This window comes from Aspergillus caelatus (assembly GCF_009193585.1).
Source record: "Aspergillus caelatus strain CBS 763.97 unplaced genomic scaffold BDV27scaffold_115, whole genome shotgun sequence".
NCBI classification, from domain to species: Eukaryota; Fungi; Ascomycota; class Eurotiomycetes; order Eurotiales; family Aspergillaceae; genus Aspergillus; species Aspergillus caelatus.
Window position 1 is genome coordinate 88783 of NW_022475378.1, and position 20799 is coordinate 109581.

The window sequence follows — 20799 nt, forward strand, 5'->3', positions numbered from 1 at the left end:
AATCGTCGTAGTTGTTTGTTACTGTAGTGATCATTGATATGGACCGATAAGGCCAATGCACGTGATGTGGCTATACCTGATTAGTATAGCTACGCCTAGCCCTTCATGTGATGCGCGGTATATGACCAAGTGGGACTCCTGTCCATATGACGTATATAAACCTGATGGATTGATGGACTGAGAACATGGAATGAAGGCGGAACAATATATACATGCCTCTACTATTGACATTGTCTTTATCGGGTAGAAAACACCTTGTGTAACGGGTCAGTGTGCATGAATGAACTGACATCATCACTACGGCTCCTGAGTTGCGGTGTCTGAGATCGATATTCTTTCGCTTCATGCAAAATAGTTATTCACCAAACCTACATAGACACCCATCTGAGGCGATTGATAAAGAAGACTCTCAGACATAAAAATAAATTAGATTGGTCGTGTGTCTATCAAATGCCCTTTCTTTGTACGCCCATATATTAGCCATTGCATCCTTAAGCTCGTTCAAAATCGTCATTTGCAGGATTATCATCATCTCTCGCTCCTTGAGCAGGGCTAAGACCGCCTGAGTCCATCGGATTAGCGATCAGCGATTTCCGATTCTTCCGCTTGTCTAGTTTTTCACTCGTCTCCTCGGTTTCGAAGGCGTCTAGAGGATCGGCCGTCGCCGCCTCATCCCCAGTATCTAAGCCTCTAGACTCGAGATATTCAACCTTCACTGCATGTCTTAAGTTATCAACGAAGGCTTGCATCTCCGGTATGGGAAATGCGCCGTTGCTGTCCACAACATCTGCATAAAGGCGTTCGGCCTCTTCGAGTGACGCAGACGCCAGTGATGGCTTCCCTAGTCTAAGCCATAGGTCCGCAGCGAGAACACTCCACATACCAGCTTTTCGGTGCCGAGAGCCGAATTTCACTCCGTTGATTGCATTTCGGGAGGCATAGCAAGCTGAAATCCTTTCGCTGAAGAGCGCCTGACCGATAGAGCCCACTAGACTCAGGTCCATGGCCCGCATGGCCCATCTTGCGGCACTTTCGATTCCAGAACCTCCACGAGACTTCAGTAATTCCATGGACAAGGAGAGACAACGTAAGGCATGAGGTGCATCTGAGCATCTTGTAAGGTAGGAATAGCAGGCGGTTTCAATCATCTGATCGATATCATTGATTTTGGATTTTCCAGGCATGGAAAGAGGGTTCAGAAGCATGCTCACAGCACACATTTCATGGACGCCAGCATGGTACTTCCACGCTTTGTCATTCGCATAGTCTGACCGGAGGAGTTCGTAGGTGGATGCTGATAGCTTCCAGTCCCGCAGCATGAAGGCAAAGTCCGCCATCTTTCGGAGAATAGCCTCGGGTACATCCGGTTTGTAGAAGCCATGAGCAAGATCGTAATTTCCACTGGTTCCACCACCCGAGCCGATAAGGCTGGATCGAGAGCCAGACCCGAAACCTGCCCACCGTCGAGACATTGACATGAAACGGCCACTGATGCCACGCCTTCGTGATGCTACCTGATCATTCCAAACAGTTACTCGATTCTCCATATACGGTATCACGGACTGAGCGACCAACTCCCGGACGAAGGCTTTGATTGCAGTGACATCGGACTCGAAAAGATACGGCAGACCATCTGTATCAAGATCGACTAGAGGCTCTATTCGCTGTTAGGTCCTGTACACAAAACCAATCCCTAAAGGTTGTTAAACCCTACCTGATCGACCCGACAGACGCTCTGCAGGTGAAAGCCATTCGGCTTCGGGAGCCTGGCAGCTGTCGTCATCGGTCACAACACATTGGTTGCTCCGTAGTCTCAAGAGATGACAATGCAGGCCAAAGTGACGTTTCATTTGGTCGTAAAGCTTCGTTGATTCCGTGATGTCATCGCGATCCTCGTCATGAACTAGGACATAGTACCGGAGGTACTCGGGATGAACCCACTCCGGTAGCTTCCTATCTCCATTGCTGGTGTCCGCATATAGCCGTCGTAAAGTCTCAAGAGGAGAAGTGTTCCGTGAGCTAATGACGATAACGCTTGCCACGGGGTGCCGGAATGTCTCATGCGGGGTTGGAGAAGAGACTGATAACAGCTGGCGCAGAAATGATTTATATAATGGAGATGTTGTAGGAAAACTGAGAAAATCCTTTGGCCGTAGTATACCTCCCAGTGGATCATATGGCGCTTCCAGTTGCCTCTCCAGTGCTTCCTCTAATTGTGTCAGAGGCGGCGCTCTCGGTTCAGAGGAAACCTGTGGGTTGTCCCCCAAGTCGACAAACCGGACCCCATAATCTTCCCATCCACGACTTGCCCCTACACTATCACGAACCACGATCTTCCCAGGAACAGTCTCTCCAAAGGGGCGAATCAGCTCCCAAAAGCCGCCCGCAAAGCCTTTTTGTCTGACTAGTTCATCAGTATCGACCGATGCGTAGACCCCGACTACTGGGGAGAATGAGCGTATTATCAAAGAGCGTATATCTTCAGAACCATCCAGACGTCCTTCCGTCGGAGAACCTAGTGATGATCGGGCCAATTGCGGCGTTGACGATCTTATAGATCGAGCATGGGGCGATGCGGATCTAATCGGCAGCTCCGCCGCGGTGGCCGAAAGAGGGGGTTGCGGGGGAGACGTGGCAATTCTCGAGTCTACTAGGTTCGAATCTAGATTTGGAGAAGAGTCGCGGCGCTGATCTGGGTATCTCGTCTTGGATGCGACTCGCGGAACGCCGGGCGAGAAGGACGGCGGAGGTCTGACCGGAGCAGCATCTCCGGGCGATGTCATGGACTCCGAGTGGATGGCGAAGCGGGACTTATAGAAATTGAAGGGACTTTAGAGCCCATGGAACGAAGCTATAAAGACAAAGAGGGGGCGGGGGAGGGGGGGGATGCACGTAGGAGCGGTTAGTATTGGAGTAACACGTGGGTTTAGAGAGAAGGAAGAAAGTGGAAGACGGAGATTGAGGGACAAGGAGGAGGGATGTTGTTGTTGACGGGTTGGAGGCCAAGTCACCACGGCAGAAACACCAACGCAACGTGATACAATAATTAAATTTACCAAATGAAGGATTTAGGTAGTAGAGGTAGACTTATAGGTACGGGAATTATATTCTGCCTGGACAAAGAGACCCATAGGAAATTATAGTAAAACTCAAAAAGCTGCAAGGGGAATAAATTTCATTCACGTTCAATTACAACTCCATAAATGATTGACCAGCACCAAATGATCTCAATGCCGACAAGGCGGAAGGCGGTGATCCCTGCTACCTGATCGCAAAGTATAAAAAGACGGGCAGAATGAATGGAGTCATCAATGCGGGCACTGACAACAAAACTCCATAGAGTCATACTGTAACCTCGTCTTGTCATGGAAACTATCCATGTTGAAACCCACTTCTTTACGCATTCTTCCTGAGATATATCAGTTCAGCCCCACCCAACAATTTCTGCGAACTGCCTATGTTTCCACTCAATCTACAAGAATCCCGCCTAATACCAGAAGCACCCCACTAAGACCACACCCACCGATCTGTCGCTGGCGCCAAATTGTGTGCAATTATTCCATGAACCACAAGAAACCTAGAAATTCTTCTCCCGGCAGAGCTACTAAGAGGAGACGCATTTCTTCCCCTATCTGGCGCAAGAACCCTTCCGACGCAATGGCCGCGACATCCAACCAGACGCTTCCTATAATCCAGCTCACGCCCCTCGAGAACACACTGAAATCCCTCCTCCTAGATGTCGCAGACTATATACGAGAACGAGCGATTGCAAAAGGAGGCAATGCGGCGGACGCCCCATGCACGGTACTGCGCTTTACAGGAGGCTGGGTGCGGGACAAGCTGCTCGGTATCGATAGCCATGACATCGATGTGGGCATAAATAATATGACAGGCTACCAGTTCGGACTCCTGCTTAAGGACTACCTAGATATCCCAGAAAACCTGCAAAAGTACAAGAAAAACCACAACAATGGCCAGCTCAAGGACGCTATCGTCAGTCTCCATAAAATTGAGGCTAATCCGGAGAAGTCGAAGCACCTGGAAACGGTTACTACTAAAATCTTTGGGCTAGATATCGATTTAGTCAACCTACGGAAGGAGACCTACTCGGATGATAGTCGCAATCCGCAGATGGAATTTGGCACGGCCGAGGAGGACGCAATGCGCCGGGATGCAACCATCAATGCCCTCTTCTATAATTTGAATGAGTCCAAAGTAGAGGATTTTACTGGGAGGGGCTTTGAAGATATGAGAGACCAAGTAATCCGAACACCAATGGAGCCGTATCAAACCTTTAAGGATGACCCGCTACGTGTACTACGACTCATTCGGTTTGCCAGCCGATTAGGGTATCGCATTGATGAAGAGACGGAGAACGCCATGAAAAACAAGGATATCAGTGAAGCACTCAAACTGAAGATCAGTAGAGAGCGCGTGGGGACCGAGATGACGAAGATGCTCAAAGGTAATAGGGCCTTTGATTTACAACTATGATTTCCACACTCACAACATATAGGTCCCGACCCCCGAGGCGCTCTTCATTTTATTGACCGCCTTGAACTATATCAAACTATTTTTGCAAACCACCAAGATGATATCGGCGTGGATACATCTTCCTGGGCTCTTGCATATAATGCTCTGCAGAAGTTGTTACATTCCGAGGACACTTCGATACCTATTGTACGCGTGCGCAACCTACTCATTCGCGACGCCCAAGAAGCTTACTATGCTTGGGTGATCGCCGCATTCGCACCTTGGTCCACGGTGCCAGATCGAGTGGCGCAAGGACCGAAAGAAAAGCCACCCCCTCCCCGCGCGGCGGAAGTCGCTAAGGATAGCCTTCGTTCTGATAACAAAACGATCAACTTGCTCCGTGATGCGGCTCGTCATTGGCGCTCTATCGTGGACGTGAAATCCTCACTTCTGGAAGAGCGCATGAATGGCACCGCGGCAGAGATTCGACAGCAAATTGGATTGTACATCCGTACATGGAACAAAGACTGGAGACTCTGTTGTATTTTGGCGATCTTGCAAGAAGTCGCGCAAGGCGGCGAGTTCGGCAAAGGTGAGCTACTTCCCTACTTATCCTTGGCTTCCAAATTGTACTCACTCGTATGTGCTTGGCAGTGATCCAAGAGTACCACAAGTTTCTCTCATACCTCGTAGAACACGACCTGGAGAACGTGTACGACATGAAACCCATCGTAAACGGGGTTGAAATTGCCCAAAACCTTGCATCACCCAAAGGACCTTGGATGAGTAAGGCTTTGGACATGGTGATCAAGTGGCAGCTCCTACACCCGGAGATCACAGATAAGGCCAAGGCATTGGAAGAAGTGTCAAGTCGAAGGGAAGAGCTCGATATACGCTCGAAGTGACGGAACCAACCTCAAAAATAATATAACACTTTAACCCAGCATGAAAGTGAGAAACTGTGTAGAACTTGTCAACAGACCCTGAAGTAGCTACCAAAGTTACAGTCTGTATGGTCACGAATAAGCCAGGCGGGATATCTTTTCCCTGGTGCACAATTCAGTAACAGGGTTTCCCAAGAAAGCAAAAGTGGAGTGGAGGCCAAGCAGAATAGCGTCATCAAGCAGCCGTGGCTGCCCATTGACGTAAGATTAAATCCACATGAATCCAACTATTCGGCGTCAACAAACATAAAACAAAGTCAATCCATGAATATCCCCTGATAAGGACCCCATAAGACCAGTGAATATAGACATAGACATATTACATATATCAATCTCCGACAAAAACACCTCTTCTGAAGAGAAAACTCCCCCGCCTTCAAAATGAGCACTACGATCAATACATCCCTAACCACAATAACGATCGAGGGTGCAGGGGCCGCAAGCGTGAGTATTTTCTTTCATTTCTAAAAGTATAGCACTCACATCCCAATAGACAATAGGGTCCCGACCAACCCAGCAAGACCAATACACATTCCTCCTCCCAGAGAACTTCTCAACGAAATCAGGCGATAAGATAGCTTTCTTCGCAGTTTACGACGGACAGTATGTATCGTCCCCTTCAACTTAAAATATGAGCCATTTAACCGAAACCATGATAAACACAGTGGCTCCAGTAAAGTATCCAAACACGCCAACGAAAGCATACGGCGCTTCTTACAAGAAAGCCCGCACCTTGGATCTGGTCTGTACGAAGAGGCTATCAAAGAAGCGGTTAAAAAAGAAGAAGCGGATTTACTGAATGAATTCCGCGATGGCGAGGAGCAATTCGCGACAACGGGGTCGACTGCTTCTTTGGCTTTGGTCAATTTGACCCAGGGCTTTCTGGTCGTTGGGAACCTGGGCGATTCGCATATTCTAATGGCAGATTATACTGGTTCGAGTGACGGGGCTACTAATATCGTACGTCATCTGTGTTCTGCGTGGATTGATATGTTCGAAAAGACAACACCTAATTGCAATAAAGCGTCGGATAACGAGGTCACATAAACCGGGTGATTCTGACGAAAAGAATCGAATCATGGATGCCGGGGGTATGGTTAACACCGATAGTGGGACGGAAAGGCTAGGTCAGTGTTCCTGTCTACGACGACTAAGTTATGAGTGCATGATTCTCTACAAGGCCACTGACACGGACGATATAGGCTCCCTGAACATGTCCCGGGCACTGGGTGATCTCCAGTATAAGGATCCCCTCATTAACTCGGGGACGGGGCCGCTCACTGAAGCACAGATCCGGGCTGATGTCACGGCTTCGACTGACCAACAGAATCTTTTATCGAATGAGCCGTATCTGACACGAGTCGATCTAAATGATGGTGGTCAACATGTTTTAATCTTGACCTCGGACGGCGTGACTAACGGACTTGAAGATGAGATCCTCGTACACGGGTTATTAACATGTTACCGGTCTGGGTTGAATGCGACAGAGTCCGCGAAATATATTGTCGACGAGGCTGCAGACGTACCGGGTAGTGATAATGCTACTTGCATTGCAGTTTTCATTGGTGGTACGTCTTGAGTTGTGGCCTATTGTTCTCAATGTATGCGGCCGGACATGTAAATACACGCTTGGATTTTATAGATCTTTAGACCGAAGAATGTGATAGATTTTATACGTGGACGACGGAGCAGTGTAGACAGCGCTTATGAAACAGACAACTTCACTAAAACATCTCTGCTTTGTAAAGAAATGCATATATTATTATGCCTTGAATTACGATCACCCATTCAACCTGCATGACAGCTAAGATAATTCGCCAGTCTCGCCAGGCTCAGATAAGCAAAACATGCTTCAATAAAACTGGAAGGTTAAAAGCCGCTGTGCGAAAAGACCCATGAACAAGTTTAAAGTTAAACGAAAGAGGAAGAAAGACAGCAAATGAGAGTTGTTACTTCTGGATATGACGAGATAGAGCTTCAATGAAAGCTTCTCCCCACTTAGCACTATCCAAACAGAAGTATTGGTTAGCTTAGAAAAAGTACGAAAGGGATGAAATTGGCAACTTGCCTTGTGTGGGTGGTGATAAATTCTCGTAGACTCTCATATCGCTCCTTTCTTTCCTTGTCGTCCATGCTTATTGCTTGATGAACTGCATCTGATAGCTCCTGAACGCTGGATGGGTGGAAGGTAACGCTGCCGCCAGACATGAAGGAGGCAGCCCCTGCAAGTTCAGAGAGTACAAGGACTCCATGCTTATTCTCCTGGCAAGCCACATATTCAGATGCAACCAGGTTCATGCCGTCCCTGCGGGAGGTGAGAAGGCAGATATCAGAAATGCAGTACAAGGCCGTCAGCTCAGTAAAAGAAACAGATCGGTGTATGTAAATGAGTGGTGTTCCGTCGGGTGTAGCTAACGGTATTAGCACGAAGGCCGAGAGCGAGGGGTGGACTACATACCATGTTCACCGTTTATCTTGCCGACAAGCGTAGAAATCTCCTTCTCGAGCTCCTGATATTCCTTCACGTCCTCACGACTGGGTATAGCCACTTGAATCAAGGTGACCTTGCCCTCCAACTCAGGATAGGTCTTGAGGAAATGGTCCCATCCCTCCAGCTTCTGAACTAGACCCTTGGTATAATCCAACCGATCCACACCAATAATAACGGTTTTACCCTCATACCGCCTCTCTAGCTCTTTGATTCGTTTCTGGACGTCTGCATCTTGCATAGAGTCATTGAACTTCTGCGGGTCGATCCCGACCACAAACGTGCCAACACAAGCTGTGTGTCCTTCATATTCAAGCTGGCCTTCTTTCTCATAGGCGCCCCTGTAACAGTATTAATACAAGCACCATCAGAAGATTCTGACTAAACAAAGACAATCCCGACTCACAAGCTACGTTCACAGCTCTCAGTAAAGTTCCGCCTATACTCATCCGTGTGGAACCCAATCACGTCGCAAGCAAGCAAGCCCTTAAGTAAGTCCTTCTGCACAGGAATCGCCCTCCAAAAGTCTTCCGCAGGGAATGGTGTATGCAATGTAAATCCAATGGGGCAATGCTTGCCTTGCTTCTTCAGTCGCTCACGCAAAAGAGATGGCAAGAGCAATAGATGGTAATCGTGGACCCAGATAAGATCCCCGGTAGCGGCTTCTTTGGCGACCGTATCAGCGAAAATCTCATTCACACGCTTGTATGACTCCCATGCATTCTCATTGAAGGCAACTCCAGATTGGTAGTGGAGAATGGGCCAGAGGACCGAGTCTATTGATGGTTAGTACGTCGGTGGATGATAGATTTGGAAGAGAGGTTGCATTACATACTCGAGAACTTGTTATAATGATCTTGCGCCAACTGCTCGCTCAGGAAGATCCCTACCGCGCTATTCTCTGCCAGAGCGTCCGAGACCTTTTTCTGCTCTTCCGGGTCCTCGATAGCCTTGCCAGGCCAGCCGAACCAGCGGAAGTTCGTTGACTTTGTCAGACCCGATAGGGCTGTTACAAGACCACCGCTGGATAAGCTGGACTTGTATGTACCATTTTCCTCCTTGACTGATAGTGGAAGACGGTTTGAGACGATAATCAAACCGCGCTTCTTCTCACTATTTGTCGCCATGTTTGTTGAATATTGAGTCTTAAAAGAGTAAGCTAGTTCTGTTTGTCTGAAATGCGTCTAGTCGCTAAAGCTCAGGTTAAAGTCTTTGGTATTTTCTAAGCAAGAGTACTATGTCTGAAATAACACTACTATAAGAGGATCATCATGATATCCCTGAGTCAGCGTGATGAAGCTTCTTTTCGTGGTGAATTGAAGTGTACGTATACAGATGACGTCATAATGATAATGGTAACACTCCAGAGCCAAGATAAGGTAATTCTTGGCTACTGCCCGCGATCTGCTTGTCTCTAAGAGTAGGAACAGGGCTTCCTTCAGTCAATAGTTAGAAAGTGGCGCTGGGTTCTGTGCTATACTCAGTATAATGGTGACCCTATATAGGACACTTGGCCAACAAATCATCAGAGATCCAGAGATCCTAATGGCGGGAGCAGATGCCGCCAGAATGTAGTAGAACGGAAGATATCCGACTCCCCCCTACAGGTTAAAGAAGGCATAAGCCAATGGCGTAAGCTATCCTGTACTTATGTGAACTCAAGCCAAATAGAGTTCTATCGGTACGTACCATAACATGGAAAGCTATTTTAAAATGGACGTTGCGAAAGGGGGAATTGGTATCCAAGACTTTTGATTAGTTCCTCGATTGCTGCTTTCCGTGGAACAAACTGTGAGTGAAAACATATAAATTATTATTCTTGGTAGCAGTATCTATACTCATCCAGCATACGGTGCCAGCTGTTGAGTACAGGTTTGTCCGAATAAGACCGTATCCAAGATGCTGATTAGTACGCACACATACAGTTTCACTTCCATGAGAAAGAAAGCTCAGATAGATTGTTATGCATGTATCCTAGTTATCTGTCTTCCGAATCATTACAATATATATAGAGTATTTTGCAGCCTTTAGTGGTTAATCTGTCCAACAACACACACGAACGTGCCCTAGTCAACAGGGGATAATTTCTTTGTTTTTTTGCATACGTCGAACTACAGTAGCATCTGCCAGGTTCATTAGCCTGGAGCACCAGTCTCGACTCCTCATTATGATCAGTTGCTTAGGTGTGATTGAAATCTTTATTGCTAATGAGGTGACTTTATTTTGATATATTTTCTGGTGGTTCCTCAGGCTCTCCATAAATAAAGCCAAGCGGGCTGACCGATTTCGTGATGGAAAGCGGCACTCGACGTCACATGTTTTCCTGCCTCCTTTCTGCCCATGTTCCTCCTACATCACTTGTCGGTCATTGTTCCAGCAAGTTCCATGGTTTCTTCATCGCTCGGCACTAGTATCAAACCCTAAATTTTTAGCCCAAACAGCCCTGCAGAGGATCCATCCATTACAAGGCCCGTCGATTAAAAATCCAGGCAAAACGACTGGACACTGGGCCCATAAAGGTTGTATGACAAACAAACACTTGTTATTGGACGCGATGGTTCTGGTGAACCTCGAACTCTGCAGCTGTGGTGTCGACTATTGGGACCTGGAGCAAGCTGTGTGACCTAAGTAGAAAATGACGAGGAAACGGCTCATACACCTGTAATGGTGGCTTCTGGGGTAAGTATCGAATGGCCCAATGAGCTGTGGTGCATTTGTAACGTCGCCATGACATCTTATTATGAGGCGTGCGTCTGACCGTGGGATTGCTAACAGAAAGGCAAGATATAAGGGTCTGAAAGACCTGCTCTGGAACTATGGTTATTTCATACAAGAGCTACTCGCAATCATCTTAATTCCGTCGTACTTTATAATCACCGACATACAGTTTATCGATCAATAACCAACATGGCGCCACGTGTTAGCGATGCGATCAAGGAGGATCACCGTGAACTCGAACAATACTATGATCGTATCACTCAATCGACTGACCAGGACGAGCAGACGAGGTATCAGAACCTGTTCACCTGGGAACTAGCTCGTCATTCCATCGGAGAGGAGCTCGTAATCTATCCAGCAATGGAGGAACATGTCGCCAATGGTAAAGCTCTGGCAGAGAAGGATCGTAGGGAGCACCAGAGCGTGAGTTATATTGCATAAATCCTACCAAGACAATGAAGCTCATAATAGGACAGGTCAAGGAACAATTGAAGAAGTTTCAGAATCTTAAGGCTTCAGATGCAGACTTCATCCCGACTATCGAGGCTCTGATGAAGGATCTCGCGCCGCATATCAAAGAAGAGGAAACAACCGATTTACCAGCTTTAGAGGAGGCCCTGTCCCCAGAAGACAGCGAAAAGCTTTCCAAGTCCTTTGGTCGAACCAAGATGTTTGTGCCTTCTCGTTCTCACCCGAGTGCTCCGAGTAAGCCACCATATGAGACGGCTGTGGGCCTTCTTACAGCTCCCATTGATCACCTGGCGGATCTTTTCCGCAAGTGGCCTGATACCTCTACCATGCCTAACCCGTCTACCGAGTGAATCTTTTGTCCTTCAGTGAAATTGTAATGGGGGAAGCAACGTTTAGGGGCCGGCAAAATATATGGTTCTGGGTAGCGGTGTATGTATTTGAATATCTTAATGTATAGTCGTCATTTAATGTTTTGTTGAGTTTGGTGTGTCTGATTATGTATTGCGAATTATGAGAAATGTTCTCTTTCCTTACCTTTTGACAGCGCTTTCGAAATCATGTATGGTGCCAACAACAAAATTAACGTTACTGGAAACTACTATTAATTCGGGCTAATGAACTCTTGACTGCATGTACACTGGAAAGCAGAGTGACATAATAAATCTTAGGTATGGATATAGTTGTATATAATACACGGCTAATGGCCTCTTCTTTTCACATGTTGCTCCAGTCCTGAGCCTCGCAACTGACTAATATACATCAACCCTCTCGTTACGAATATATCTTTTCTCCTCCTACAAAGCCATCCCCACCAAGCCCAAAGCCTTGCGTCCAGCCTGGACTTGTTTTCCGTGCCTCGCGAATCTTCCAGAATATGGAACCCTAACCCAGGTTAGTCCACTTCATCCAAGAAACTCATGATTGTCGGGAAGAACAGTCACCTACATCATACACAGCACGCAAATCTTCCTTATAAACTTTACCATCCTTCTGTATGAGAAGCCATGTAGTCCCCCATTCGAAGAAAGCCGCGCCCCACTGCACAGGATTTGCGATTAGCATACATAGTGTTCAAGACAGCAACAGAATAATGAACATGGATACTTACCCCGAACGGATCAGCAGCACAGCGATGGCCATGCATCAGTTGGAACAACTCACGTAACGTCAACGCTCCATCATTGTCCGAGTCCCACTTCGCAAACAGATTCTCGAAAAGCTGGGGGATGAAGCGGCCTTCCGGGTCATAGGTACCGCTGTCCGAGCCGTGCTGGAACCAACCAGTCAGTCCGTGATGCTGGTTGCTACTATGATACTGCTCAAAAAAAAAAAAAAAAAAAAGACCTACCTTTGCCTTGTGCACACTCCGTACGTAAACCCGAAACCACGGATCCGGGAGCCAGCTATAGGCCAGCCGAGTCGGGTATGAAAAGTTGATATTGATGATCAAGACTGCTAGTATTGAGAAGAGGATATTGAACCCCAATTCACGGAATCCGATATAAGTGTCCCATGGGAAAATCATTCCATCGCCATCACGGTCCCAGAATAACACATGCTGTTGGAGAGTGGTCTGTCCATCAGATATGTCAGTTATATATAATTCAAATCGCCGGACGCCATGTCGGAACGTACGTATTCTCCAACCTTACTGGCCCATTCTTGGTCGCCGAGTGGTTTCTCAATGGATACTGCAACATCTGCACGCGCGACACCGGGATTGTCTATGGCTTCGTTGATGTGAGTCGCGAGAACCCGTTTCACGGTAATCGGGGCTTCTTTGGCGACCACAGTGACGCCAATGCTGTCACCGTTGGGCATATCATTTTTTTCGTCCTTTAGAGATGTGTCGATGTTTACTTTGGAGGGCATTTTGACCGAAGTTGGCGTGTTGTTGATTTACTGTTTCCGGGAGATGGTGACCTTTAATACAACAATTGATGTGACATCATATTTAACCAAACTTCGACGTCACAATGCAATTCATAGGATTCGCCCTCCCCAACGTCATTTTGAGGTACTTGCTCCACATCATACGATAGTAACATGAGTACATGATGGTCGCTGATAAGGCTGCTAATATGCAATTGATAGCTAATGTTCTCTATCGACTCCTGTTCTGCTGGAATGTCCTGTTCATCTACAACCAACGAAATCGAACTAATAAACGGATATAATAATCTTGCAAACATCCTCTACCTATTCCTGAGTACTTAGCAGTGTCTTGTGAACATATTGATTCCAAACATGGCTCTTGTCGCCCAAAGCGCAACCTTCATCCACCAGTATATCTCTTCGTTTCTTCACTCCAAGCCCCGTAAATCTCCTGAAGCGCTGAAGCTAGGTATTCTATCCTCGGCGCAGATCAATGCCGCTGCAGGTATGTAGACCCTAGCTTTCTGCAGATCATCATGGCTCACGACGATTGATCAGTTATCCACCCCGCGGAAACACATCCGGATGTAATCTTATACGCTATTGCGTCTCGCGACGCTTCGACTGCCGCTCAGGCAGCTAAACAGTACAACATCACCAAATCGTACGGGTCATATCAGGAACTCTTGGATGACCCTGCTGTGGATATTGTATATGTGTCCACCCCCAATGGACAACATTATGAATGGACTTCCAAGGCCCTCCAGGCTGGAAAGCATGTGCTCTGCGAGAAGCCAGTCACATCAAACGCAGACGAAGCAAAGGGCTTAGTGAGCCTAGCCAACGAGAAAGGATTGACACTTGAAGAAGCTGTAAGTCTATGCTCACATCTCAGTTAGAAACTGATGGGCAACCTGACGCACTTTTAGTTCCACTGGCAATTCCACCCTGCAGCACATGCATGGCGGCATATTCTAGAGTCCGGCCAGCATGGCAGGATTCTGCGGACGAAGGCTGTGATGACGGCTAGTCCCGGTGTACCGAAGGGAGATATCCGATGGCAATATGATCTAGGTGGTAAGAGCTTCAACCTTTGGCTGTCACCCTACCATGGCTTGCTCTGACATTGTTTAGGTGGCTCGGCGATGGATATGACGTACGCCCTATCATTCACACGTTACGCCCTCCGCGCACGGCACCCTAAAGCCATCAACTCAGTCACTGCCCGCGTCTCCAGCGACGATCCGCGCGTCGACGCGGCCATGTACGCCTATCTGACATTTGTCGGACCCCAGGATACCGAGGTCCATAGCCAGATCTACACCGATATGGAACGGCAATGGGTTGTTGGTGTTGTTCCACGTTTCTGGGAGTTGCCTTCAATTGAAGTAGAGACTGAGAGGGCTATCATCTTCTTCTACAATGCGATGATGCCACATCTGTATCACTACATTGCTGTCACCGACAAGACAACGGGCCATACACGTTACCACAAGCAATACAAAGGAGGTCCTTTGTGGGGCAATATTACGACCACTGGCGGAAAAGGTGGCAGTTCGCACTGGAGTACCTATCGATGGCAGCTGGAGGCGTTCGTCGATGCTGTCAAAGGCAAAACACCTACATACTGGATCCCCGGAGAGGATAGCATTTGCCAGATGGAATGCATTGATGCTTTGTATCAAGCTGCCGGTCTACCAGTGCGCGGAGCGCCAGCTAAGAAAGGATGAAGCCACGGCCCAGATGGAGAGATCTTCGCATTGGGGATTCCTGGCAACAAGATGTTATGATGTTAATGACTGTTGATCGCGATTTTAATACCTTGAATGTGTTTTATTCAAAAAGTTAAATATAGGATTAATCAATGAACCTTGATTGTATACACCGATTCTCTTGGTTCATTGAGCAATCTTCGGCAATACAAAAGAAAGGATGCTGTGATTGTGTTGGGACACCACAGACAACAAATGACGGCATACCTTTGGGCCGGTCACGTGCAAATAGTAATTACTGCCATTATATACCGCCTGCCTTGGATTTCTTAAATCACACTCATTATGTAAACCAATACCAAACGCTCATTTAACATATACTAAGTATCTTTCGCATTTCCTTGTTTTTCGCATTTTCCCTTTTCAATCCAACTAGGAGGATTAAATCTGTGTGGGTGATCAGCTAGTAGTTTACGGCAATGGAAGGACTTCGGCGGGCATGCCATGAGGCGCTATCACAAAGACATTCAACTTCGTCGACTTTCCCAGAAGCGCAGGTAGTAGATATTACACTCCCGGAAGAATTAGATCTGTTATGGCAGGATGTGTCATCAGAAGGGAATACAAGTAATCTGGACGTAAGCAAATACAAGCGTGGATTATGTTGAATATAAGCACTTACTGATGACGCCTTAGATATGCGAAAGTCTCCTCGTCGCATATAGCTTTTTGAAAGCCCGGGGCCCGAAAGACTTGTCCGGTGCTGATGAGGTTGCTGCAAATCATATTTATTCCTGGGCAAGTGATGCTGCACTCCCGTCTCCAGTCTATGCTCAGCTAGGAGATTCATCGGATGGTGAGTTAAGATTCAGCTTCATCTGATGAATAGTCGTTCTAAAGATCATCACAGAGAAAAATGATGCTATCCTGGAAGACCAACTAAGGTCGAGGATTGCGTTGTCGGTGATTGCCACATTGAATGAATCACTGCCAATATCCAAAGCCGAGAATGCGGCAGACATTGTTATTGCATTAGCCAGCTTCTCATCCACAGAAGATCCATGGACAACGGAAGAAGCATTCACATGTGCCACTACCGCACTGGATAATCTTACTCCGGCAACTGCTTCCGACACAGAATCGAATACCACATTCTGGTCCGTGGTCGAAAGGATCCTCAAGGACAAAATTAGACCCCTCTTCGCAAAAACCAGAAACCCAGCTATCACCTCTGCCGGACGCAAGAACTTCCACCCCGTCCCATTACCTCGATTCGACGCCAGTATCCTAGACCCAGAAACCAAGCCATGGAAGATTCAAGACATTTATGCCACAACCGTCCTTTCCTGGATAACCCAGCAATATAAAGTACGTCCCCGCCCTCTTCCCCCTCATAACCACACCACTAACAACCACCCCAGCCCACCAACCAAACCAATCTTGAAACCCATTTCCCTTTGCTAGTCCCCTCAATCCTAGCCCTAATAGACGACGACACAACCTCCATCAAAACAAAAGGCTGCACCCTCCTCAGACAACTTCTAACCCCAATCCAAGCAACCAAATCCCCAATTCTCCACCGCACAAACCTAACCTCCGTCTTCGAAGATGCCATAAGACCCTGCCTCCTCTCCCTCCCCACCATAACCCCAGAGCCTGACTCCATAAACCTCCTGAAAGAAGCCTACCCAGCACTCCTCACCCTCCAAAAAACAACTTACACAAACACCCCCTCCCCATCCCCATTTCAGCAATCCCAATCCCAATCCCAATCCCAACCCAACAAACTCGAAACCTACATATCCCGTCTAACAACCACCCTCCGAGAAAACCTCATCCCATCATTCCACCACATCAGCTCAACAGATACGACCTCGCTATCATCTGACTTCGCATCATTCCCGTATCCGCGTCTCTCGACGCTGCTTTTGGAGCAGATCGTGACTGTCCTGGGAGAGCTGGGTATCCACACGACGAAGTTCCTGCAGGATATTATTCCACTATTGCATAATACGCTGGCGAATCCGTTTGGACCGGCTTATCCGCCGATGCTTTTGGGTGCTGTGGAGGTTGCGAGAATGGTGGTTTTGAATGCGCATCCGCGGGTGTGGAGGTGGAGGGGGGAGATTTTGGGTGCGGTGTGCGCGTGCTGGCTTCATGTTGTTGAGGAGGAGAGTGATATTGTGGATCGGGTTAAGAGGAACGGGTTGTCGGGGGAGAGTGAGAGTAAGAGTGAGAGTGCGGTTTTGAGGAGGCTTAGGAAGGAGTTGAGGGGGGTGGTTTATCTGCTGAAATTCGCTTTGCAGAATTCCATTCAAGTGGATGGTGGGGAGGGTCAATTGGAGGCGAAGGAGAATCTGGACAAGGAGTTGCGAGAGTTGGTTGATGCGGATGAGAGTTTAAGTGGTCTTCTTTTAGAAGAGATTGATGCCAATGATGGGAGCTTTTTTGGGGAAGCCTAGGTGGTGCTTCTTTTGTTCATAGAATTACTTATGCATGATCATGTAGTTAGAAAACACGAATCTGTACATCTAACATGCTAAGCTAAGACTTGTAAACGCTAATGCCGACATGATGCGTATGGGTATCGCGTCATTAAACTATCAATCATGAATCGTGGTATAGAAATATACATGCTGTTCAAATGTCAACTCGCTGTTTGAAAAGACTCTTGCCTCTCAACCATTGTCGATAGCGCTTGTAGCGCTTCATTTCATGGTCCTCTGCTGAAACTGTGAGTCCTTCGTCCGATATATTGAGGAACTCGGTGTAGTCTGCCATATTTTGATCCGCGTTGGCCTTGAGAGCGGAGTCTTCAACATTGCATTTGTTGACATACTCAATTAAATCCAGGTTTGACTCTCGTTCACGAGCAGAGGTGGCCGTAAGATCGTCCCTAGATGTCACAACAAGAGGTACCTTCAAGGGATGGTTGATATAGCGCTCATACTCCTCGGCCTCCGCGGATGTCACAGATGGGTTCAATGAGTCGCTCACCAATTGGCCCAAAGTCCACTGAGCGATTTGCGCTTTGCTAGGTGTAGAGCGCTGAGTATAATTGCTAGTCTGTGAAGCCCCAAATGATGAGTCTCTCATGAGTCCTGAGCCTTGATCGGTAGAGAGATGCCAATTTGGTGTAGGAGTAACAGTGTCAAATCGTGCCCTTTCCGGACGATCTCGGACGAAATCCGGCTCCTGAATCTTGACGCTCCGCTGCTGCTGTTGACGTTCCCTGTTGACCTGCTCGTTTGGGATTCGAGCCACAAACGGACTGAGATCATAAAGCGCTCCCGACGACGGACGGAAGGGGAGATAACGAAGAGTAGAATTCATCTTGTAGGAGAAGATCTTCGAGAATGATGAGACAGCCAATGGCCTGTAATATTCGAGCCAGTGATCATCATATCGAGACAAAGGCTCCTTGGGCGGGGATGGTGGCGGTGGCATCTCTTTTTCCTTAAGATTGTCCGGTGTATACCAGCGTATATAATTGGGTCGTGGCTTATTTGACCAGGACCTTGGACTAGCGTGGTGCAAGTAATAGTCGGTTGATAGATCCCAAAGCATTGGTTGACCCTGTGAAAAGATATAATTGCCCAGGAAAAGATTGTATGCCTCCTGTCGTTGTGCGTCAAGGAACGAGTTATTATAGTACCTTTTGAAACTCTCCACCATGTCTCGTGAATGGCTGCTCCATTGATTGATCTTCCGGTAAGTAGCCATTGTGTTGACTAGATGCGAACCTCCATATTGGATCGCAATGGTATCACCGTGATCATGCCACATGTCAGTAAAAAGATTGACCGCATCGGTGTCATATTCCACCGTTGTGCCTTCAATAATTCCGAGCGCATGCAGCTGGTGACCAAGTGCTCGTTTTCCAATCACAAATTGGGCGGCATTGGTGCGATCGAGGCAATCGATGCAATTTGTCCTCGCAATACCATTTTGTAACCTTAGGCCAGACTCTGCATCATGTCCATTCTTGAAAAATCCGGTCTTGGGGATAATCTCGCCGGCAATCTCTTCAAGTGTTCCTATCACATCCTGATCACGGCTTTTTGCAGCTCGACTCATATCCCAGGGCTTGTAGATAAGCTTTTTGTCTTCCGGCAAGAATTGGTTGAGGTAGTTTATGGCATTGGTGTATTCCTTAAGAAGCTTTGACTCTCGTGGGGTGCGCTCTCTGGACTTTATCAGGTTCAAGACATAGATCGGGGCCCCATATCTCTCAAACAAATTATCGAAATGCAGCGCTGCCGCGGAGTAGAATGGGTCGACCAGGTTTAATTCGATATCGGGCTTCGGCGATACGCCGGAATTTTCCTGTGTCCAGTAGAGAGGAATGCTTCCCCGGTGCTGAACATAGGAAGTGTAGAGAGGGTTTGCATAAAGGTCGGGGCCAGCGGCGTGGAATGAGGTGGTTGTCATTTCAGACACAATTTGCTCAGTCTCCACGTCATTGGCGACATAACCCAGATCGTTGGCGCCTCGTTTCAGGAAGCGTGCTCCCGCAAAAAACCGTGACCGGCGAGCGATAATAGTAATGTAAACCAAGCGGCCGTACACAGGCATCTTCGCTTGTTCAACATATCCGTGAATGATCGGCAGACACCACTCATAAGGGTTCTTCAGATTTTCAATGGCAGGGCTGAGAAGGTGATGATTCCATATGAACATTGTGTTGTAGTCCTGCTGAGAAGACTTCGGGTAACCGTCTTGATGAGCTTTGCGTTCTCGGCAGATATTGCGCTGCAACGTGTGGGTGATGTCGTAAGAATAACTGAAATAGAAAGACCGAGTTAGGTCAAGGTTATTGAGAATGGCGATATATCTAGCCTCTTCCGGATTCTTATCTGGCTTGAGTTTCGAGGTGCTGGAGTTAGTCAGAGAGATCAACTCAGTCCCATCAACCTGATAGACATAATGACCACCCAGCATAGCAACTTGACTCCTCTTAGTCACCAGTAGCATATAGTATGTCCCGGTGAACTTAATAAATCCCAGCATAGCCCATGCACTGCACCTCAGCTTCAGACCTCCCGATATCTTATTGCCGTCGTCAATAGCATCTAGTAATTGACTCATTTCTCTCTTGCTGTACACAATATCGTCTTCAGCGACGTTCAGATCACCCGTCTCGGTAGTTCGATCAATTTTCAAAATCTTGAAACGGGTGTCCGACAAGTCCATACCAACCATATAAAACCGCGTAGCAGTCTCGTACAGGGAAAATTTATGCATCCGGTTGATGCCTTCTTCACCGGTATCGAAGAACATCGAACGACGCTTTTGAAGGGATGTAGGAGTAGAGTCCCTCTCGAAAGATGTTGCGATACATGGCTCTTCATCCTCCTCGCCCCCATCATCACTTATGGTAGCTGCAGAGGGTGGGTTGTATGGCACTGGAGCGTAAGGGGAGAGCACTCTGGTTGGGGGTATCGAGGCGTCTTCTTGATCGGTGAATTTCCGGTCTACCTGTTCGTCGGATACTTTATTGCTGGATGTGGATTTAAACGATGCATCTGCGCTTCCTATATTCAAGCCCACTAGTGAGTTTGCCAAGCTCTGATCAGCAACTGACGGAGCCCTGGAAGAGCCGTCATCGACGGTTCCTTCAGCGGGATCGCGGGGACGGGTGATTTCTTCAAGACTCTCCATGTCTGTGGACTGAGGAAAATGGGACTAGGCATCGGCTGCTAAGGTATGAGGCTCTGATAAGAGTATCTATGAAATCATTGTCAACAATCACCATGGTTTGATGGTGAAGAGAGTCACAAAGAAGAGTTCAAAGGAAGCTGCAAGTTTGTTGTTGATGTTGATCGAGATAAGATAAAAGACGTCATGTGTTGTCTCTTACCGTACAATACCTACGGTACGCTCCCATGAAGCTCCAGTCGTACCAAGAAGCTGTAATTTATGCGTAATGGAACGATACTAGTGCCGCGCCAACAGGCGCTACCGTTTGAAGGATACGACTTCCTTCTATTGTTCATACTCTGTAGGTCTTGTTGCTGGTTTGACTCGATAGGTTACATATATGGCATATAATTCGCCAAAGGCTTTCGTCTGAACACCGTTCCCAAATCCATACCAACTAATAATGTCGGCTAAGTTT

At 47.4% G+C, this 20799-nt stretch overlaps 8 protein-coding genes across 8 annotated transcripts; 4 read left to right on the forward strand and 4 right to left on the reverse strand.

Annotated features, from left to right (window-relative positions):
* Positions 1-174: 174 nt before the first annotated feature.
* Positions 175-3040, reverse strand: BDV27DRAFT_129996 (TRAPP III-specific subunit 85 family protein). Its single transcript, XM_032067335.1, has 2 exons — positions 1715-3040; positions 175-1657 (listed from the first exon to the last, which is right to left on the reverse strand). The coding sequence occupies exons 1-2, from the start codon at positions 2781-2783 to the stop codon at positions 492-494; spliced, it is 2235 nt and encodes a 744-aa protein (XP_031926471.1). The 5' UTR covers positions 2784-3040; the 3' UTR covers positions 175-491.
* Positions 3041-3657: 617 nt separating this feature from the next.
* BDV27DRAFT_158866 (tRNA adenylyltransferase) lies at positions 3658-5378 on the forward strand (the record flags this gene model as incomplete). The annotated part of the gene is made up of 3 exons (XM_032072783.1): positions 3658-4465; positions 4517-5065; positions 5128-5378. 3 exons carry the CDS (start codon positions 3658-3660, stop codon positions 5376-5378), a joined length of 1608 nt encoding a protein of 535 aa, XP_031926472.1.
* A 324-nt stretch (positions 5379-5702) lies between these two features.
* Positions 5703-7061, forward strand: BDV27DRAFT_7517 (PP2C family serine/threonine-protein phosphatase). Its single transcript, XM_032077491.1, has 5 exons — positions 5703-5861; positions 5911-6020; positions 6083-6377; positions 6442-6544; positions 6620-7061. Exons 1-5 carry the CDS (start codon positions 5799-5801, stop codon positions 6994-6996), a joined length of 948 nt encoding a protein of 315 aa, XP_031926473.1. The 5' UTR covers positions 5703-5798; the 3' UTR covers positions 6997-7061.
* Positions 7062-7087: 26 nt separating this feature from the next.
* Positions 7088-9142, reverse strand: BDV27DRAFT_7518 (trehalose-6-phosphate synthase). The gene is made up of 5 exons (XM_032077492.1): positions 8741-9142; positions 8312-8681; positions 7876-8246; positions 7486-7828; positions 7088-7421 (listed from the first exon to the last, which is right to left on the reverse strand). The coding sequence occupies exons 1-5, from the start codon at positions 9030-9032 to the stop codon at positions 7367-7369; spliced, it is 1431 nt and encodes a 476-aa protein (XP_031926474.1). The 5' UTR covers positions 9033-9142; the 3' UTR covers positions 7088-7366.
* Positions 9143-10281: 1139 nt separating this feature from the next.
* On the forward strand, positions 10282-11690 carry BDV27DRAFT_130001 (hemerythrin HHE cation binding domain-containing protein). The gene is made up of 3 exons (XM_032067336.1): positions 10282-10584; positions 10690-11046; positions 11100-11690. Exons 2-3 carry the CDS (start codon positions 10813-10815, stop codon positions 11442-11444), a joined length of 579 nt encoding a protein of 192 aa, XP_031926475.1. The 5' UTR covers positions 10282-10584; positions 10690-10812; the 3' UTR covers positions 11445-11690.
* Positions 11691-11744: 54 nt separating this feature from the next.
* Positions 11745-13000, reverse strand: BDV27DRAFT_130002 (caleosin family protein). Its single transcript, XM_032067337.1, has 5 exons — positions 12730-13000; positions 12443-12667; positions 12203-12364; positions 12040-12132; positions 11745-11976 (listed from the first exon to the last, which is right to left on the reverse strand). The coding sequence occupies exons 1-5, from the start codon at positions 12964-12966 to the stop codon at positions 11866-11868; spliced, it is 828 nt and encodes a 275-aa protein (XP_031926476.1). The 5' UTR covers positions 12967-13000; the 3' UTR covers positions 11745-11865.
* Positions 13001-13341: 341 nt separating this feature from the next.
* Positions 13342-17143, forward strand: BDV27DRAFT_146179 (uncharacterized protein; the record flags this gene model as incomplete). Its single annotated transcript, XM_032070531.1, has 8 exons — positions 13342-13474; positions 13528-13841; positions 13899-14046; positions 14104-14669; positions 15284-15319; positions 15378-15537; positions 15592-16049; positions 16103-17143. The coding sequence occupies 8 exons, from the start codon at positions 13342-13344 to the stop codon at positions 17141-17143; spliced, it is 2856 nt and encodes a 951-aa protein (XP_031926477.1).
* Positions 17144-17191: 48 nt separating this feature from the next.
* On the reverse strand, positions 17192-20513 carry BDV27DRAFT_130006 (polyphosphoinositide phosphatase Fig4). Its single transcript, XM_032067338.1, has one exon. The coding sequence runs from the start codon at positions 20340-20342 to the stop codon at positions 17322-17324; it is 3021 nt and encodes a 1006-aa protein (XP_031926478.1). The 5' UTR covers positions 20343-20513; the 3' UTR covers positions 17192-17321.
* Between the last annotated feature and the right edge of the window lie 286 nt (positions 20514-20799).